This window comes from Oncorhynchus kisutch, unplaced genomic scaffold, assembly GCF_002021735.2.
Source record: "Oncorhynchus kisutch isolate 150728-3 unplaced genomic scaffold, Okis_V2 scaffold770, whole genome shotgun sequence".
NCBI lineage: Eukaryota > Metazoa > Chordata > Actinopteri > Salmoniformes > Salmonidae > Oncorhynchus > Oncorhynchus kisutch.
In genome coordinates, this window is record NW_022262715.1 from 87979 (window position 1) to 106604 (window position 18626).

General features: G+C 47.3%; 3 protein-coding genes across 8 annotated transcripts in view; 2 read left to right on the forward strand and 1 right to left on the reverse strand.

Moving 5' to 3' along the window:
- pros1 (protein S) overlaps positions 1–3191 on the forward strand; it is a 46361-nt gene extending 43170 nt beyond the window's left edge. For both annotated transcript variants that reach the window (XM_031816264.1, XM_031816263.1), the window contains 3 exons: positions 949–1085; positions 1191–1413; positions 2091–3191. In XM_031816264.1, coding sequence (XP_031672124.1) covers positions 949–1085; positions 1191–1413; positions 2091–2254 — 524 coding nt within the window. In that variant the 3' untranslated portion in view covers positions 2255–3191. The remainder of the gene's footprint in view (positions 1–948; positions 1086–1190; positions 1414–2090) is intronic.
- A 1944-nt stretch (positions 3192–5135) lies between these two features.
- LOC116361899 (thioredoxin-like protein 4B) lies at positions 5136–6965 on the forward strand. 2 transcript variants are annotated; one of them, XM_031816268.1, is made up of 4 exons: positions 5136–5307; positions 5400–5496; positions 5698–5849; positions 6056–6965. In XM_031816268.1, the coding sequence occupies exons 3-4, from the start codon at positions 5728–5730 to the stop codon at positions 6219–6221; spliced, it is 288 nt and encodes a 95-aa protein (XP_031672128.1). In that variant the 5' UTR covers positions 5136–5307; positions 5400–5496; positions 5698–5727; the 3' UTR covers positions 6222–6965. The 2 variants fall into 2 exon arrangements, with proteins under 2 accessions (XP_031672128.1, XP_031672127.1); XM_031816267.1 differs by having other exon boundaries at positions 5219–5496.
- LOC109877028 (cotranscriptional regulator FAM172A homolog) lies at positions 6607–16641 on the reverse strand. Of its 4 annotated transcripts, none has more exons than XR_004207676.1 (5): positions 16375–16640; positions 14303–15139; positions 11579–12400; positions 10248–11115; positions 6607–10205 (listed from the first exon to the last, which is right to left on the reverse strand). XR_004207676.1 is itself a non-coding variant. In XM_031816265.1 (5 exons), the coding sequence occupies exons 2-4, from the start codon at positions 15061–15063 to the stop codon at positions 10869–10871; spliced, it is 1830 nt and encodes a 609-aa protein (XP_031672125.1). In that variant the 5' UTR covers positions 15064–15139; positions 16375–16641; the 3' UTR covers positions 6607–10792; positions 10852–10868. The 4 variants fall into 4 exon arrangements, 3 of the variants coding, with proteins under 3 accessions (XP_031672125.1, XP_031672126.1, XP_020324941.2); XM_031816265.1 differs by having other exon boundaries at positions 6607–10792; positions 10852–11115; positions 16375–16641; XM_031816266.1 differs by having other exon boundaries at positions 6607–11115; positions 14303–15039; positions 16375–16487.
- Positions 16642–18626: the final 1985 nt, after the last annotated feature.

Here is an 18626-nt window from a genome sequence, read left to right on the forward strand (position 1 = left end):
TCATCCTTGGCTGCATCTCTGATCAGTCTTCTCCTTGTATGAGCTGAAAGTTTAGAGGGACGGCCAGGTCTTGGTAGATTTGCAGTGGTCTGATACTCCTTCCATTTCAATATAATCGCTTGCACAGTGCTCCTTGGGATGTTTAAAGCTTGGGAAATCTTTTTGTATCCAAATCCGGCTTTAAACTTCTTCACAACTGGACCTGCCTGGTGTGTTCCTTGTTCTTCATGATGCTCTCTGAGCTTTTAACGGACCTCTGAGACTATCACAGTGCAGGTGCATTTATACGGAGACTTGATTACACACAGGTGGATTGTATTTATCATCATTAGTCATTTAGGTCAACATTGGATCATTCAGAGATCCTCACTGAACTTCTGGAGAGAGTTTCCTAGCACTGAAAGTAAAGGGGCTGAATAATTTTGCACGCCCAATTTTTCAGTTTTTGATTTGTTAAAAAAGTTTGAAATATCCAATAAATGTTGTTCCACTTCATGATTGTGTCCCACTTGTTGTTGATTCTTCACAAAAAAATACAGTTTTATATCTTTATGTTTGAATCCTGAAATGTGGCAAAAGGTCGCAAAGTACAAGGGGGCCAATACTTTCGCAAGGCACTGTATTCTACTACTATAGTGGACTGGCTCACTTCAACATAGACTACAGTGAGTAGTGTACACTAGACTGGCTCACTTCAACATAGACTACAGTGACTAGTGTACACTAGACTGGCTCACTTCAACATAGACTACAGTGTGTAGTGTACACTACTATAATAGTGGACTATATATATTCTACTATTACAGTGTGAGGTGTGTGTGTGTGTGTGTGTGTGTGTGTGTGTGTGTGTGTGTGTGTGTGTGTGTGTGTGTGTGTGTGTGTGTGTGTGTGTGTGTGTGTGTGTGTGTGTGTGTGTGTGTGTGTGCGTGCGTACGTGTGTGTGTGTAGGGGAGTCAGGGAGCTGGAGGGTGGCTCTGAAGATGCATATCCGTCCGTCCAGCAGTACAGGAGTCCTCTTCGCTCTGGTCCTCAACGATACCGTCCCCCTGTCTGTCGCCGTGGTTACACAAGGACCTGACGAAGCTGTGAGTTCAGCAACGATCCCCATGCACACACACACACACACACACACACACACACACACACACACACACACACACACCCATCACCTCTCCCCCTCCTTTCTCCAGGACCTGCAGGTGTTCCTGGATGGAGTGTCCGTGGCAACGCTGCAGTCGTTGATGTTGTGTTACCCGGACCGTCTGTCTGTAGAACTGACTGTCACCCCCACTAGCCTGGAGATCGTCGCCAACACCTCCACCTGGTCCTACAGCCTCCCTGACGGGGCGCTGGATCGACTCAACAACACAATGATGACACACTCTGTCAGGACATGTATAGGAGGACTTCCAGGTAACTAGCTAGTTACTAACTAACTAAACACAATGATGACACACTCTGTCAGGACATGTATAGAAGGACTTCCAGGTAACTAGCTAGTTACTAACTAACTAAACACAATGATGACACACTCTGTCAGGACATGTATAGGAGGACTTCCAGGTAACTAGCTAGTTACTAACTAACTAAACACAATGATGACACACTCTGTCAGGACATGTATAGGAGGACTTCCAGGTAACTAGCTAGTTACTAACTAACTAAACACAATGATGACACACTCTGTCAGGACATGTATAGGAGGACTTCCAGGTAACTAGCTAGTAGCTCATTAGGCACAGGACTTCCAGGTAACTAGCTAGTAGCTCATTAGCCACAGGACTGCCAGGTAACTAGCTAGTAGCTCATTAGCCACAGGACTGCCAGGTAACTAGCTAGTAGCTCATTAGCCACAGGACTTCCAGGTAACTAGCTAGTAGCTCATTAGCCACAGGACTGCCAGGTAACTAGCTAGTAGCTCATTAGCCACAGGACTGCCAGGTAACTAGCTAGTAGCTCATTAGCCACAGGACTGCCAGGTTGGGGAAACTGACTAACGTAGTCCATATTTCAGAACTGATTCAGATTTCATTGATGACGTGTGAAACCACAAGTGTTTCTGGGTATTTAATCACTCCGTTCGTCTCCAGATGAGGTCCCAGTCTCCGCCACCCCAGTGACAGCCTACTACCACGGCTGTATGGACGTCACCGTCAACGCTCGACTGTTAGACTTCGATGAGGCAGACAGTAAACACAACAGCATTAAGTCCCACTCCTGTCCCCCTGTCTCGCCCCCCCAAGACACTCTCTGACGACCCCCCCCACCACCACTCACCCTACAGGAAGTGACCTCACAGCCAGGTCGACCAATCACCACACATCTCTGTCCTGAGGCCCACATCTGTGTATATGATCCTCTACCTAATGATTAGGAGGAGGGGGAGGGAGGGGGGTAGGGGGAGAGGAAGGGAGGGAAGAAAGGAGTGGGGGAGGGAGAGAGGGAAGAAAGGGGGAGGGAGGGGGGAGTGGAAGGGAGACGGGGGAGGGAGAGATGATGGGTGGACTTGCACAATGCAGTCATTTCTGTTTATTTAGTTTCCTGCACTCTTTGTTAGACTGTTTTTGAAGGTTTCATATTTTTCATTGGACACATTGCCCTCACCCTCACCATCACCCCACCATGGTTTGTATTGCCGTGAAATAAACACCAGGCTCTGTTCCTGTGAAGAAGAGGAGTTACCAAAACATGTTGCCATGGACACTGACTGTTCCAGCATCACTGGTTCTGTTGCCATAGACACGGACTGTTCCAGCATCACTTGTTCTGTTGCCATAGACACTGACTGTTCTAGCATCACTGGTTCTGTTGCCATAGACACTGACTGTTCCAGCATCACTTGTTCTGTTGCCATAGACACTGACTGTTCCAGCATCACTGGTTCTGTTTCCATAGACACGGACTAATCCAGCATTACTTGTTCTGTTGCCATAGACACTGACTGTTCCAGCATCACTGGTTCTGTTGCCTTAGACACGGACTAATCCAGCATTACTTGTTCTGTTGCCATAGACACTGACTGTTCCAGCATCACTGGTTCTGTTGCCAGGGGTTCCATAGACATGTAGTGAAACAGCTGAGCTCTGGAAGGTTCTGATACAGTGGACCTGGGATACATGGTTCTGGTATATACAGTCGGAAGTTTACATACACTTAGGTTGGAGTCATTAAAACTTGTTTTTCAACCACTCCACAAATGTCTTGTTAACAAACTATAGTTTTGGCAAGTCGGTTAGGACATCTACTTTGTGTATGACACACACAATTTTTCCAACAATTGTTAAAAGACAGATTATTTAACTTATAATTCACTCTATCACAATTCCAGTGGGTCAGAAGTTTACATACACTAAGTTGACCGTGCCTTTAAACAGCTTGGAAAATTCCAGAAAATGTCAAGGCTTTAGAAGCTTCTGATTGGCTAATTGACATAATTTGAGTCAATTGGAGGTGTATTTTAAGGTATTTTACCTTCAAACTCAGTGCCTCTTTGCTTGATCTCATGGGAAAATCTAAAGAAATCAGGCAAGACATCAGAAAAAAAATGTAGACCTCCACAAGTCTGGTTCATCCTTGGGAGCAATTTCCAAACGTCTGAAGGTACCATGTTCATCTGTACAAACAATAGTACGCTAGTATAAACACCATGGGACCACGCAGCTGTCATACCGCTCAGGAGGGAGACGCGTTCTGTCTCCTAGAGATGAACGTACTTTGGTGCGAAAAGTGCAAATCAATCCCAGAACAACAGCAAAGGACCTTGTGAAGATGCTGGAGGAAACAGGTACAAAAGTATCTATATTCACAGTAAAACGAGTCCTATATCGACCTGAAAGGCCACTCAACAAGGAAGAAGCCACAGCTCCAAAACCGCCATAAAAAAGCCTGACTACGGTTTGGAACTGCACATGGGGACAAAGATCGTACTTTTTGGAGAAATGTCCTCTCTGGTCTGATGAAACAAAAATAGAACTGTTTGGCCATAATGACCATCGTTATGTTTGGAGGCTTGCCGAAGAACACCATCCCAACCGTGAAGCACGGGGGTGGCAGCATCATGTTGTGGGGGTGCTTTGCTGCAGGAGGGACTGTTGCACTTCACAAAATAGATGGCATCATGACGGAGGAAAATTATGTGGATATATTGAAGCAACATCTCAAGACATCAGTCAGGAAGTTAAAGCTTGGTCGCAAATGGGTCTTCCAAATGAACAATGACCCCAAGCATACTTCCAAAGTTGTGGCAAAATGGCTTAAGGACAACAAAGTCAAGGTATTGGAGTGGCCATCACAAAGCCCTGACCTTAATCCCATAGAACATTTGTGGGAAGCACTGAAAAGCGTGTGCGAGCAAGGAGGTCTTCAAACCTGACTCAGTTACACCAGCTCTGTCAAGAGGAATGGACCAAAATTCACCCAACTTATTGTGGGAAGCTTGTGGAAGGCCACCTGAAATGGTTTGACCCAAGTTAAACCATTTAAAGGCAATGCTACCTGATTGGTAGTTGAGTGTATGTAAACTTCTGACCCACTGGGAATGTGATGAAAGAAATAAAAGCTGAAATAAATAATTCTCTCTACTATGATTCTGACATTTCACATTCTTAAAATAAAGTGGTGATCCTAACTGACCTAAGAAAGTGAATTTTGACTAGGATTAAATGTCAGGAATTGTGAAAAACAGAGTTTAAATGTATTTGGCTAAGGTGTATGTAAACTTCCGACTTCAACTGTATGTAGATGAGATAGATTGAATAGATATGTACCACATACAGGGTGATTTCTGGTTCTCTCTTTTGTCTCTCTCCCTTTCTTCAGACACCCCAATGGTTAACTGTATATACAAACATGCTCACTTTAATATAAACGTTACATGTAGTTGTTTTTGTTGATGGATTGAGTGTTTTTTTGTGTGTGTTTATTTGAACAGAAGTGATCCAAAGCATGCTTGCTTTGGTACGAAAAACTGTGTTTGTGTCTGAAATCTTTCAAGGCTACTGCTTACTAATCAAATCAAATGTATTTATAAAGCCCTTCGTACATCAGCTGATATCTCAAAGTGCTGTACAGAAACCCAGCCTAAAACCCCAAACAGCAAGCTAAAATGTACTAGCCATACTACGTACGGATATACTAGTAAAACTAGTACTAGCCATACTACGTACGGATATACTAGTAAAACGCAGTATTAGACGTTAAACAAATATCAACACACTTGGCTCAAACGACAGGAAAGAAGCAGCGGACACTAGCGGCTGTTCGGTCACAGTTTCTGACGGACGTTTTATGGTGTTACACCACATACCGGTACGTGCCATTTTCGTTTGTTAAAAATGAACACAATGCTACCCAGCAGCTAACAAAATGAGTTTGTTTTTGGCCAAATTGTCATGCAAAAGGGACATAGACGAGGTAATAAAAACGGTCGCCGAAAAGGTTTTAGTTCTTCGGTTTGGAAGAGATGAAGACTCGGTCTGCCTGCAGCTTGACGAGATTGTAAGTAGCTAACATTAGCATGTGTAGCTAGCTGGCTAACTAGCTAGCTCTACCAGCTAACTACTACAATATTGTGGCCAGTAAACATTGACATGCATGTCAGTCGTTACCAATATTTACACCAACACTGTCATTGTAAAACAAAACAAAAAACGTTTGTCTGTCTGAATCGGAATGACAGTGTTATCATTATTTTGCCAGCTGTCCAAAACCTCCCACGACCTGAGTAACATGGCGTCTATCTACATCGTGGATGTGGACTCGGCTCCCGTCTACACGAGATACTTCGACATCAGCTACATCCCGTCTACCGTCTTCTTCTTCAACGGACAACACATGAAGGTTGATTATGGGTGAGTGGTGACATCTTAGTGTGAGAAGGAAGATGGCCTACAACTGGACTCGGGCACTAGAATACCACTGGTTGATTATACAGTGTTAGTTTCAGTGAGTTGTAACACACTCTCCTTTTAATGTTATAGTTGTGGGTACTCCTCATATTAGCTACAAACCATTTCCCCTTTGTAGGCCTATCGCTAAAACACTTGTCCCTATACAGGTCTCCAGATCACACCAAGTTTGTGGGCAGTTTTAAGACCAAGCAGGACTTCCTGGATCTGATCGAGGTGATCTACAGAGGAGCTATGAGGGGGAAGATGATCGTCAAGAGTCCCATCGACCCTCAGAACATCCCCAAGTACGACCTGCTCTACCATGGGATCTAATCCCATCACGGCCTGCTCAACCATGGGATCTAGATTTCACCACGATTCCCCACCCTTCAGCGCGGTTTCAAGCACCCTGGCTGTAGATCTTGTCTGGGGGGCCTTCAGCACGGTTTGAGCACTCAAGCTGCAGATGGGGCGGCAGGGTAGCCTAGTGGTTAGAGCATTGGACTAGTAACCGAAAGGTTGCAAGTTCAAATCCCCGAGCTGACAAGGTACAAAATCTGTCATTCTGCCCCTGAACAGGCAGAATCATTGAAAATAAGAATTTGTTCTTAACTGACTTGCCTAGTAAAATAAAAATAAAAAATTTGTCTGGGGGGCCTTCAGCACGGTTTAAGCGCTCAAGCTGCCGACAATTCATGGGAAAAGAAAATGTCTACCCAGCACAGAACGGATTGGCCCAGCACAGAACGGATTGGCCCAGCCTGGACAATTGTGGTATTGAGGTTATCAAGTGACACCACTGCAACTGGCACCATCTCACTTCACCATTCTGATGTGGTGTTTAGTGAAACTCTCCATAATGTGCGGTTTGATATTTCCTAGGTAAATAGAACTCTATAAGAGACACAGGTACATGTCAGAGTGGACAATCCTTTATTTCATACAATGAAGACTCGTTGACAGCTGGACATTTCTTGTTGCCTCTTGTTTATAGTGGGAATGCTGAATCTAATGTATGTTTGGTGACACGGTCTGACCCCTTTTGAAATGTGTTAATAAATGTGTCACTTCAAATAATGTTTGGTTTCATCTCTACTTTTTCACCACAATAGATGTAATAATCCCATTCACAGTGCTGGAGATCCTTGTATTAACTCAGCCCAGGCACCAGACAGTGTTAGAGGTCCTTGTATTATCTAAGCCCAGGCACCACAGACAGTGCTGGAGGTCCTTGTATTATCTAAGCCCAGGCACCACAGACAGTGCGGGAGATCCTTATATTATCTAAGCCTAGGCACCACAGACAGTGCTGGAGGTCCTTGTATTATCTAAGCCTAGGCACCACAGACAGTGCTGGAGGTCCTTGTATTATCTAAGCCCAGGCACCACAGACAGTGCTGGAGGTCCTTGTATTATCTAAGCCTAGGCACCACAGACAGTGCGGGAGATCCTTATATTATCTAAGCCTAGGCACCACAGACAGTGCTGGAGGTCCTTGTATTATCTAAGCCCAGGCACCACAGACAGTGCTGGAGATCCTTATATTATCTAAGCCTAGGCACCACAGACAGTGCTGGAGGTCCTTGTATTATCTAAGCCCAGGCACCACAGACAGTGCGGGAGGTCCTTGTATTATCTAAGCCTAGGCACCACAGACAGTGCTGGAGATCCTTATATTATCTAAGCCTAGGCACCACAGACAGTGCTGGAGGTCCTTGTATTATCTAAGCCCAGGCACCACAGACAGTGCGGGAGATCCTTGTATTATCTAAGCCCAGGCACCACAGACAGTGCTGGAGATCCTTGTATTATCTAAGCCCAGGCACCACAGACAGTGCGGGAGATCCTTATATTATCTAAGCCTAGGCACCACAGACAGTGCTGGAGGTCCTTGTATTATCTAAGCCCAGGCACCACAGACAGTGCTGGAGGTCCTTGTATTATCTAAGCCCAGGCACCACAGACAGTGCTGGAGGTCCTTGTATTATCTAAGCCTAGGCACCACAGACAGTGCTGGAGGTCCTTGTATTATCTAAGCCCAGGCACCACAGACAGTGCGGGAGGTCCTTGTATTATCTAAGCCCAGGCACCACAGACAGTGCGGGAGATCCTTGTATTATCTAAGCCCAGGCACCACAGACAGTGCTGGAGGTCCTTGTATTATCTAAGCCCAGGCACCACAGACAGTGCTGGAGGTCCTTGTATTATCTAAGCCCAGGCACCACAGACAGTGCTGGAGGTCCTTGTATTATCTAAGCCCAGGCACCACAGACAGTGCTGGAGGTCCTTGTATTATCTAAGCCCAGGCACCACAGACAGTGCTGGAGGTCCTTGTATTATCTAAGCCCAGGCACCACAGACAGTGCTGGAGGTCCTTGTATTATCTAAGCCCAGGCACCACAGACAGTGCTGGAGGTCCTTGTATTATCTAAGCCCAGGCACCACAGACTGAATGACTGGCATCAATTTGGAGATTTGTTGGTATTTTGGCCAATTAATATTAGTATTTTCAAAACTAATTTATATTTTCTTTAGTTTATCATACTACCATCAACATTTGAATGAATTTTAACCACTTTAAGAAATGTACATGGATCAATAATGTAAAAGCCCATTTCATACAGAATGTTACAAACTGGACAACATTTAATAACTTACTTTGAAGAGGGTGATTGGGTCTAAATGGGCTTTTTGGTGTTTGTTCGTCTTCAGTGTTACATTTCCAGAAAGTCAGACTTCCCACACTTACTCATTATTCTCAGAATCATCTACACTCACCGCGTTGTGTGGTTACCATGAGATATATTACCCAGAGTTGTGTGGTGACCATGAGATATATTACCCAGAGTTGTGTGGTGACCATGAGATATATTACCCAGAGTTGTGTGGTGACCATGAGATATATTACCCAGAGTTGTGTGGTGACCATGAGATATATTACCCAGAGTTGTGTGGTTACCATGAGATATATTACCCAAAGTTGTGTGGCGACCATGAGATATATTACCCAGAGTTGTGTGGTGACCATGAGATATATTACCCAGAGTTGTGTGGTGACCATGAGATATATTACCCAGAGTTGTGTGGTGACCATGAGATATATTACCCAGAGTTGTGTGGTGACCATGAGATATATTACCCAGAGTTGTGTGGTTACCATGAGATATATTACCCAGAGTTGTGTGGTGACCATGAGATATATTACCCAGAGTTGTGTGGTGACCATGAGATATATTACCCAGAGTTGTGTGGTGACCATGAGATATATTACCCAGAGTTGTGTGGTGACCATGAGATATATTACCCAGAGTTGTGTGGTTACCATGAGATATATTACCCAGAGTTGTGTGGTGACCATTAGATATATTACCCAGAGTTGTGTGGTTACCATGAGATATATTACCCAGAGTTGTGGTTACCATGAGATATATTACCCAGAGTTGTGTGGTTACCATGAGATATATTACCCAGAGTTGTGTGGTTACCATGAGATATATTACCCAGAGTTGTGTGGTTACCATGAGATATATTACCCAGAGTTGTGTCGTTACCATGAGATATATTACCCAGAGTTGTGTGGTGACCATGAGATATATTACCCAGAGTTGTGTGGTTACCATGAGATATATTACCCAGAGTTGTGTGGTGACCATGAGATATATTACCCAGAGTTGTGTGGTTACCATGAGATATATTACCCAGAGTTGTGTGGTGACCATTAGATATATTACCCAGAGTTGTGTGGTGACCATGAGATATATTACCCAGAGTTGTGTGGTGACCATGAGATATATTACCCAGAGTTGTGTGGTGACCATGAGATATATTACCCAGAGTTGTGTGGTGACCATGAGATATATTACCCAGAGTTGTGTGGCGACCATGAGATATATTACCCAGAGTTGTGTGGTGACCATGAGATATATTACCCAGAGTTGTGTGGTGACCATGAGATATATTACCCAGAGTTGTGTGGTGACCATGAGATATATTACCCAGAGTTGTGTGGTGACCATGAGATATATTACCCAGAGTTGTGTGGTGACCATGAGATATATTACCCAGAGTTGTGTGGTGACCATGAGATATTATTATATTATACTATTATTATTAATATTAATTGTTGATAAATGCTGTACATTTATTATTCTAGATAACATTTTATTTGTAAAAATGTGCCAAAAAAATGCATTTTACATAAATGTCTTTAGTGTTTTACAGATAGTAAGATGAAAAAAAGTATTTATCCACAATCTGCTGTCGACAAGTCCGACCCTGGAGTGTCTTAGCAAAATGAAACTAAATATTTAGGATGACCTGGAGTGTCTTAGCAAAATGAAACTAAATATTTAGGATGACCTCATCCAGAGTCCAGTAAAATGTATTCACGTGAATTAGACACGTGTCTTTCTGACCGTAAGATAAATACTCAATTCCCACTGTACTCCTGTACTTCACTGGTGCTGTCAGTAAGGCCTGGTGATGCCTGATCTGTCCCACTGGTGCTGTCAGTAAGGCCTGGTGATGCCTCTCCCGTTGTGAGGTCTGATCTGTCCCACTGGTGCTGTCAGTAAGGCCTGGTGATGCCACTCCCGTTGTGAGGTCTGATCTGTCCCACTGGTGCTGTCAGTAAGGCCTGGTGATGCCTCTCCCGTTGTGAGGTCTGATCTGTCCCACTGGTGCTGTCAGTAAGGCCTGGTGATGCCTCTCCCGTTGTGAGGTCTGATCTGTCCAACTGGTGCTGTCAGTAAGGCCTGGTGATGCCTCTCCCGTTGTGAGGTCTGATCTGTCCCACTGGTGCTGTCAATAAGGCCTGGTGATGCCTCTCCCGTTGTGAGGTCTGATCTGTCCAACTGGTGCTGTCAGTAAGGCCTGGTGATGCCTCTCCCGTTGTGAGGTCTGATCTGTCCCACTGGTGCTGTCAATAAGGCCTGGTGATGCCTCTCCCGTTGTGAGGTCTGATCTGTCCCACTGGTGCTGTCAATAAGGCCTGGTGATGCCTCTCCCGTTGTGAGGTCTGCTCTGTCCCACAATGCCCCTGCTGCGGGTCACCATACTGAAGGTGGTGGGTGGTTTAGGACTCAGCGTTTTGGAGAAGAATCTGAACACAGACTCCATGCAGACAGATGGAGCCGCGTCATGACTCTGTGTCCCAGCTGACATCTGAGGGCATCCTGCTTTCAGCGACCCCACCGGCTGGTTCAGGGGCTTGGAGCTCAGTACCCACCTAAAAGGCAACGTGTTATGTCATGTTCAATGTAAAAGAGAATATATTCTCAATTACTTCCCTGGTTATATAAAGACACCTCCTAGAGCGCGTCCTGACTTCCCTGGTTATATAAAGACACCTCCTAGAGCGCGTCCTGACTTCCCTGGTTATATAAAGACACCTCCTAGAGCGCGTCCTGACTTCCCTGGTTATATAAAGACATCAACCCACTTCCTAGAGCGTGTCCTGACTTCCCTGGTTATATAAAGACATCAACCCACCTCCTAGAGCGTGTCCTGACTTCCCTGGTTATATAAAGACATCAACCCACCTCCTAGAGCGTGTCCTGACTTCCCTGGTTATATAAAGACACCAACCCACCTCCTAGAGCGTGTCCTGACTTCCCTGGTTATATAAAGACATCAACCCACCTCCTAGAGCGTGTCCTGACTTCCCTGGTTATATAAAGACATCAACCCACCTCCTAGAGCGTGTCCTCAGCCACTCCCGGCCCACCGCGTCCAACTGCTGGTGCCACAGGCTGTGGGAGGAGTCCAGGAAGGCCGCCGCCCACACCTGCCCCACCACTTGTTGTGGGCGTCGGCACAGCAGGTCCACGAACGCCAGGCCTCCGTAACCGTGCGCTACCACGACGACACGCCGGGAGACGCAGCGCGACACCAGGAGGTCCCAGACGCGGTGAACGTGCTCCTCCGGAGTCTCCCCAACACCTCCTCCCTGGTTGGGGTTCATCAGGAGGACAGAGCTGCCCTCTTCTAGGACCCTCTTCACGTAGGGGATCATGCTGCCTCTTTCCAGACCTCGGCTGGCAGCAGCCCTCCAGCTCCACAGCCCGCAGCGCATCGTTCCCCGGTCCTGGACCACCAACAACAGGGTGGCAGGGCTCTCCAGGGCCCCAGGGGAGAGGTACACGTAGCCCTGGCTGGGGGCTCCTCGGTGGGGGCTAAAGTAGACCCTGTGGTCCCCCTGAGGCTCTGGTGGAGGAGGGAGGTAGACCTCCTTGCTGAGGGGTGGGAGGTAGAGCCTGAAGAGGTGCAGCTGCTCCTCCAGGAGAGAGTGAACGTGTTGGGTGACGTGGAGACATAGGGCCTGGTCCTCTCTCTGGGCGGCGTCTGGGTCACAGCTCCGCTGGAACATGAAGGGCTCCTGGGTGACCCGGTGACACAGACGCCCGTCCGAGGTGAAGCGATAGGGGAAGATTGAGGGAGGGGAGACAGTCTGACCCCCCTGGCTCTGGGTCTGACCCCCCTGGCTCTTAGCGGTGTCCAACATTAACTCCATTCTGGTGCAAAGCATAAAGGGAGATGTCAAACACTGGGACAACTGATCCTGTTAGTCTCTAGCCTGGGAGTATTGAGGAAGGGCTATCTGATCCTGTTAGTCTCTAGCCTGGGAGTATTGAGGAAGGGCTATCTGATCCCGTTAGCCTCTAGCCTGGGAGTATTGAGGAAGGGCTATCTGATCCCGTTAGCCTCTAGCCTGGGAGTATTGAGGAAGGGCTATCTGATCCCGTTAGCCTCTAGCCTGGGAGTATTGAGGAAGGGCTATCTGATCCCGTTAGTCTCCAGCCTGGGAGTATTGAGGAAGGGCTATCTGATCCCGTTAGTCTCCAGCCTGGGAGTATTGAGGAAGGGCTATCTGATCCCGTTAGTCTCCAGCCTGGGAGTATTGAGGAAGGGCTATCTGATCCCGCTAGCCTCTAGCCTGGGAGTATTGAGGAAGGGCTATCTGATCCTGTTAGCCTCTAGCCTGGGAGTATTGAGGAAGGGCTATCTGATCCTGTTAGCCTCTAGCCTGGGAGTATTGAGGAAGGGCTATCTGATCCCGTTAGTCTCTAGCCTGGGAGTATTGAGGAAGGGCTATCTGATCCCGTTAGCCTCTAGCCTGGGAGTATTGAGGAAGGGCTATCTGATCCCGTTAGCCTCTAGCCTGGGAGTATTGAGGAAGGGCTATCTGATCCCGTTAGCCTCCAGCCTGGGAGTATTGAGGAAGTGCTATCTGATCCCGTTAGTCTCCAGCCTGGGAGTATTGAGGAAGTGCTATCTGATCCCGTTAGTATTGAGGAAGGGCTATCTGATCCCGTTAGCCTCCAGCCTGGGAGTATTGAGGAAGGGCTATCTGATCCCGTTAGCCTCCAGCCTGGGAGTATTGAGGAAGGGCTATCTGATCCCGTTAGCCTCCAGCCTGGGAGTATTGAGGAAGGGCTATCTGATCCTGTTAGCCTCTAGCCTGGGAGTATTGAGGAAGGGCTATCTGATCCTGTTAGCCTCTAGCCTGGGAGTATTGAGGAAGGGCTATCTGATCCCGTTAGTCTCTAGCCTGGGAGTATTGAGGAAGGGCTATCTGATCCCGTTAGTCTCCAGCCTGGGAGTATTGAGGAAGGGCTATCTGATCCCGTTAGCCTCTAGCCTGGGAGTATTGAGGAAGGGCTATCTGATCCCGTTAGCCTCCAGCCTGGGAGTATTGAGGAAGGGCTATCTGATCCCGTTAGCCTCCAGCCTGGGAGTATTGAGGAAGGGCTATCTGATCCCGTTAGCCTCCAGCCTGGGAGTATTGAGGAAGGGCTATCTGATCCCGTTAGCCTCCAGCCTGGGAGTATTGAGGAAGTAAGCACATTGTTATTTGTTTTCAGGGATCATTTGACATTTCATGTAATAGATACAGTGGGCTTCCAAATGATTGACACCCTTGATAAAGATGAGCAGAAATGACTGTATTAAATTATACAAACACTAAGCTATATTGTACACTGACAATTTTTTTAATTATATCATTTTATGCTAATACAACTGTTCCATTGGTGTGTGGCTAAAGAGCTCTCTATTCATGTCATCCAACAAATGTAAACAGCTGGAGTTTTCTAAACGCCACTTGGATTGGAACCTGGTGCTTTGGGTCAGATCACCTGTAAATAGAGCTCTTTGTCCACGCAGACCAGTGGTGGGTTTGGTGTCCAAATCAGGATGTATGAGCAGAGAATAACCCCATTACCTACTGTGGAATATGGTGCTGGATCTTAAATCAGGATGTATGAGCAGAGAATAACCCCATTACCTACTGTGGAATATGGTGCTGGATCTTAAATCAGGATGTATGAGCAGAGAATAACCCCATTACCTACTGTGGAATATGGTGCTGGATCTTAAATCAGGATGTATGAGCAGAGAATAACCCCATTACCTACTGTGGAATATGGTGCTGGATCTTTGATGTCATGGGGCTGTTCTGCTTCCGCTGGTCCCGGGGCTCCGGATGCTTCCGCTGGTCCCGGGGCTCCGGATGCTTCCGCTGGTCCCGGGGCTCCGGATGCTTCCGCTGGTCCCGGGGCTCCGGATGCTTCCGCTGGTCCCGGGGCTCCGGATGCTTCCGCTGGTCCCGGGGCTCCGGATGCTTCCGCTGGTCCCGGGGCTCCGGATGCTTCCGCTGGTCCCGGGGCTCCGGATGCTTCCGCTGGTCCCGGGGCTCCGGATGCTTCCGCTGGTCCCGGGGCTCCGGATGCTTCCGCTGGTCCCGGGGCTCCGGATGCTCCCGCTGGTCCCGGGGCTCCGGATGCTCCCGCTGGTCCCGGGGCTCCGGATGCTTCCGCTGGTCCCGGGGCTCCGGATGGTTCAGCTGGTCCCGGGGCTCCGGATGCTTCCGCTGGTCCCGGGGCTCCGGATGCTTCCGCTGGTCCCGGGGCTCCGGATGCTTCCGCTGGTCCTGGGGCTCCGGATGCTTCCGCTGGTCCCGGGGCTCCGGATGCTTCCGCTGGTCCCGGGGCTCCGGATGGTTCAGCGGTCCCGGGGCTCCGGATGCTTCCGCTGGTCCCGGGGCTCCGGATGCTTCCGCTGGTCCCGGGGCTCCGGATGCTTCCGCTGGTCCCGGGGCTCCGGATGCTTCCGCTGGTCCCGGGGCTCCGGATGCTTCCGCTGGTCCTGGGGCCTTTGTTAAGGTCAACGGCATCATGAACTCTACCAGGACATTTTAGCCTCAAGAAACTGGTTGCCTCTGTCAGGTGGCTGAAACTTGTCCCCAAGTGGATCTTCCAGTAAGACAATAACCCCAAGCACACATAAAAATCCACATAGAAATTGTTAATTGGCCACCAAAAATCAACATTTTGCAATGGCCATCTCAGTCTCCGGACTTAAAAACCCCATTGAAAGGCCATCTCAGTCTCCGGACTTGAAAACCCCATTGAAAGGCCATCTCAGTCTCCGGACATAAAAACCCCATTGAAAGGCCATCTCAGTCTCCGGACATAAAAACCCCATTGAAAGGCCATCTCAGTCTCCGGACTTAAAAACCCCATTGAATGGCCATCTCAGTCTCCGGACTTAAAAACCCCATTGAAAACCTTCGAATTGCAGAGGGCAGTTCATAAACACATTTCATACAGTCCTCTCATCTTTACCAAGGGTGTCAATTATTTGGAACCACACTGTATATCCTAACCAAGGGTGTCAATAATTTGGAACCCCACTGTATATCCTAACCAAGGGTGTCAATAATTTGGAACCACACTGTATATCTTAACCAAGGGTGTCAATAATTTGGAACCCCACTGACAATCCTAACCAAGGGTGTCAATAATTTGGAACCCCACTGACAATCCTAACCAAGGGTGTCAATCATTTGGAACCCCACTGACAATCCTAACCAAGGGTGTCAATAATTTGGAACCCCACTGTATATCTTAACCAAGGGTGTCAATAATTTGGATCCCCACTGTATATCCTAACCAAGGGTGTCAATAATTTGGAACCCCACTGTATATCTTAACCAAGGGTGTCAATCATTTGGATCCCCACTGTATATCCTAACCAAGGGTGTCAATAATTTGGAACCACACTGTATATCCTTACCAAGGGTGTCAATAATTTGGAACCCCACTGTATATCCTAACCAAGGGTGTCAATAATTTGGAACCACACTGTATATCCTAACCAAGGGTGTCAATAATTTGGAACCACACTGTATATCCTAACCAAGGGTGTCAATAATTTGGAACCACACTGTATATCCTTACCAAGGGTGTCAATAATTTGGAACCCCACTGTATATCCTAACCAAGGGTGTCAATAATTTGGAACCACACTGTATATCCTAACCAAGGGTGTCAATTATTTGGAACCCCACTGTATATCCTAACCAATAACAGGTCAAACGGTTTGCATTACCATTTATTTAAACTAGGATTTATTTTTGCATTGGATTTATCAGTTCATTTATCACCATGGCTACTGGCTAATAGCATCCCTCCTCACCAAAACATACCTGGCTAAAGTGATGCGTTGTGGCACTCGTCAGCCAAAAATAGTCGCTGTATGCGTTCTGGCGACCAGTTGTATCCAATAACCCAAAGAAGCCAATGAGAAAAGGCACTAAACGTTACTTTACTCTCGACTGAATATTAGTAAAGACCGCGCCGATGATGCTTTGACAGATGGACGCTACAAACGAAAAAGCGACGACGTGACGACTCAACCCCCATCTATAGGTCAAGGTGCATGACATAGAGCGCGAATGGCATGGAAATGCCGCGTGACATAATCAGTCACAAGATACAAATATATGCATTTTTTTTAAACAAACATTTTATGTTTAACTTCGAGATAACAAGCTTCAACCACACAGAGATGCTTTTATTTAAAATATTACGTTTTATTGTACACTTATTTCACACTATTTATTACTGAGCAATATGATATGGCCATTTCAGGACTGTCATCTTTATCCACACATTGGCAATTGTTCCACCATGAATGTATTCTGAAGTATATGAGTTTGCATGTTGCTAGATCTTTCTCTATGTCTGCCGGGTGCTGTGAGCGTGTGTGATGATGTTTGGTGGCTTGTATCCAAATGACCTTTTGTCGTGTTGATCCGTCTACTTGTCTGTCTACCCCTGCTGTCATACAGGGGGTCGGACCTCCGGGTGCCACTGCAGGAACACAGGGTCAGAGGTCAGAGATTAGGGACAAGGTCAAGGAGTGGTTGATGAGAGGTGTTGTGGTCAGAGAGCATGACGGACTAGAAAGGGTTCCCGCTACCAGGATAAATACGCCTGGTCTGAAAACAATCTATGCATTTTACATGATTGGGCAGGGGCACTGGCATGAGTGGGCCTGGGAGGGCATTGGCCCACCCACTTGGGAGCCAGGACCAACCAATCAGAATGAGATTTATCCCCACAACAGGGCTTTATTATATACAGAAATACTCTTCAGTTCCATCAGCTGTCCAGGTGGCTGGTCTCAGACGATCCCGCAGGTGAAGAAGCCGGATGTGGAGGTCCTGGCCTGGCGCGGTTACATGTGGTCTGCGGTTGTGAGGCCGGTAGGATGTACTGCCAAATTCTCTAAAATGATGTTTTTTTCTGCTGTGGTAGAGAAATTAACATTAAATTATCTGGCCACAGCTCTGGTGGACATTCCTGCAGTCAGTATGCCAATTGCACACTCCCTCAAAACGACAGACATCTGTGGCATTGTGTTGTGTGACAAAACTGCACATTTTAGAGTGGCCTTTTACTGTCCCCAGCACAAGGTGCGCCTGTTTAATGATCATGCTGTTTAATCAGCTTCTTGATATGCCACACCTGTCAGGTGGACGGATTACTTTGGCAAAAGATAAATGCTCACTAACAGGAATGTAGTGCCAGCTGCCCAGTGACACGAGCCTACCAGACGAGCTAAATTACTCTATGCTCGCTTCGAGGCAAGCAACACTGAAACAGGCATGAGAGCATCAGCTGTTCTGGATGACTGTGTGATCATGCTATCCGTAGCCGTTGTGAGTAAGACCTTTAAACAGGTCAACATTCACAAGGCCGCAGGGCCAGACGGATTACCAGGACGTGTACTCCGAGTATGCGCTGAACAACTGGCAAGTCTCTAAACTGACATTTTCAACCTGTCTCTGTCAGAGTCTGTAATACCAACATGTTTCAAGCAGACCACCATAGTCCCTGTGGCCAAAAACACTAAGGTAACCTGCCTAAATGACTACCGCCCTGTAGCACTCACGTCTGTAGCCATGAAGTGCTTGGAAATGCTGGTCATGGCTCACATCAACACCATTATCCCAGAAACCCTAGACCCACTCCAATTTGCAATACCGCCCCAACAGATCCACAGATGATGCAATTTCTATTGCACTCCACACTGCCCTTTCCCACCTGGACAAAAGGAACACCTATGTGAGAATGCTATTCATTAACTGCAGCTCAGCGTTCAATACCATAGTGCCCTCAAAGGACCCTGGGACTAAACACCTCCCTCTGCAACTGGATCCTGGACTTCCTGACGGGCCGCCCCCAGGTGGTAAGGGTAGGTAACAACACATCTGCCATGCTGACCTCAACACGGGGGCCCCTCGGGGGTGCGTGCTCAGTCCCCTCCTGTACTCCATGTTCACCCACGACTGCCACGACTGCATGGCCAAGCACGACTCCAACACCATCAATACGTTTCCCGACGACACAACAATGGTAGGCCTGATCACCGACAACGACGAGACAGCCTATA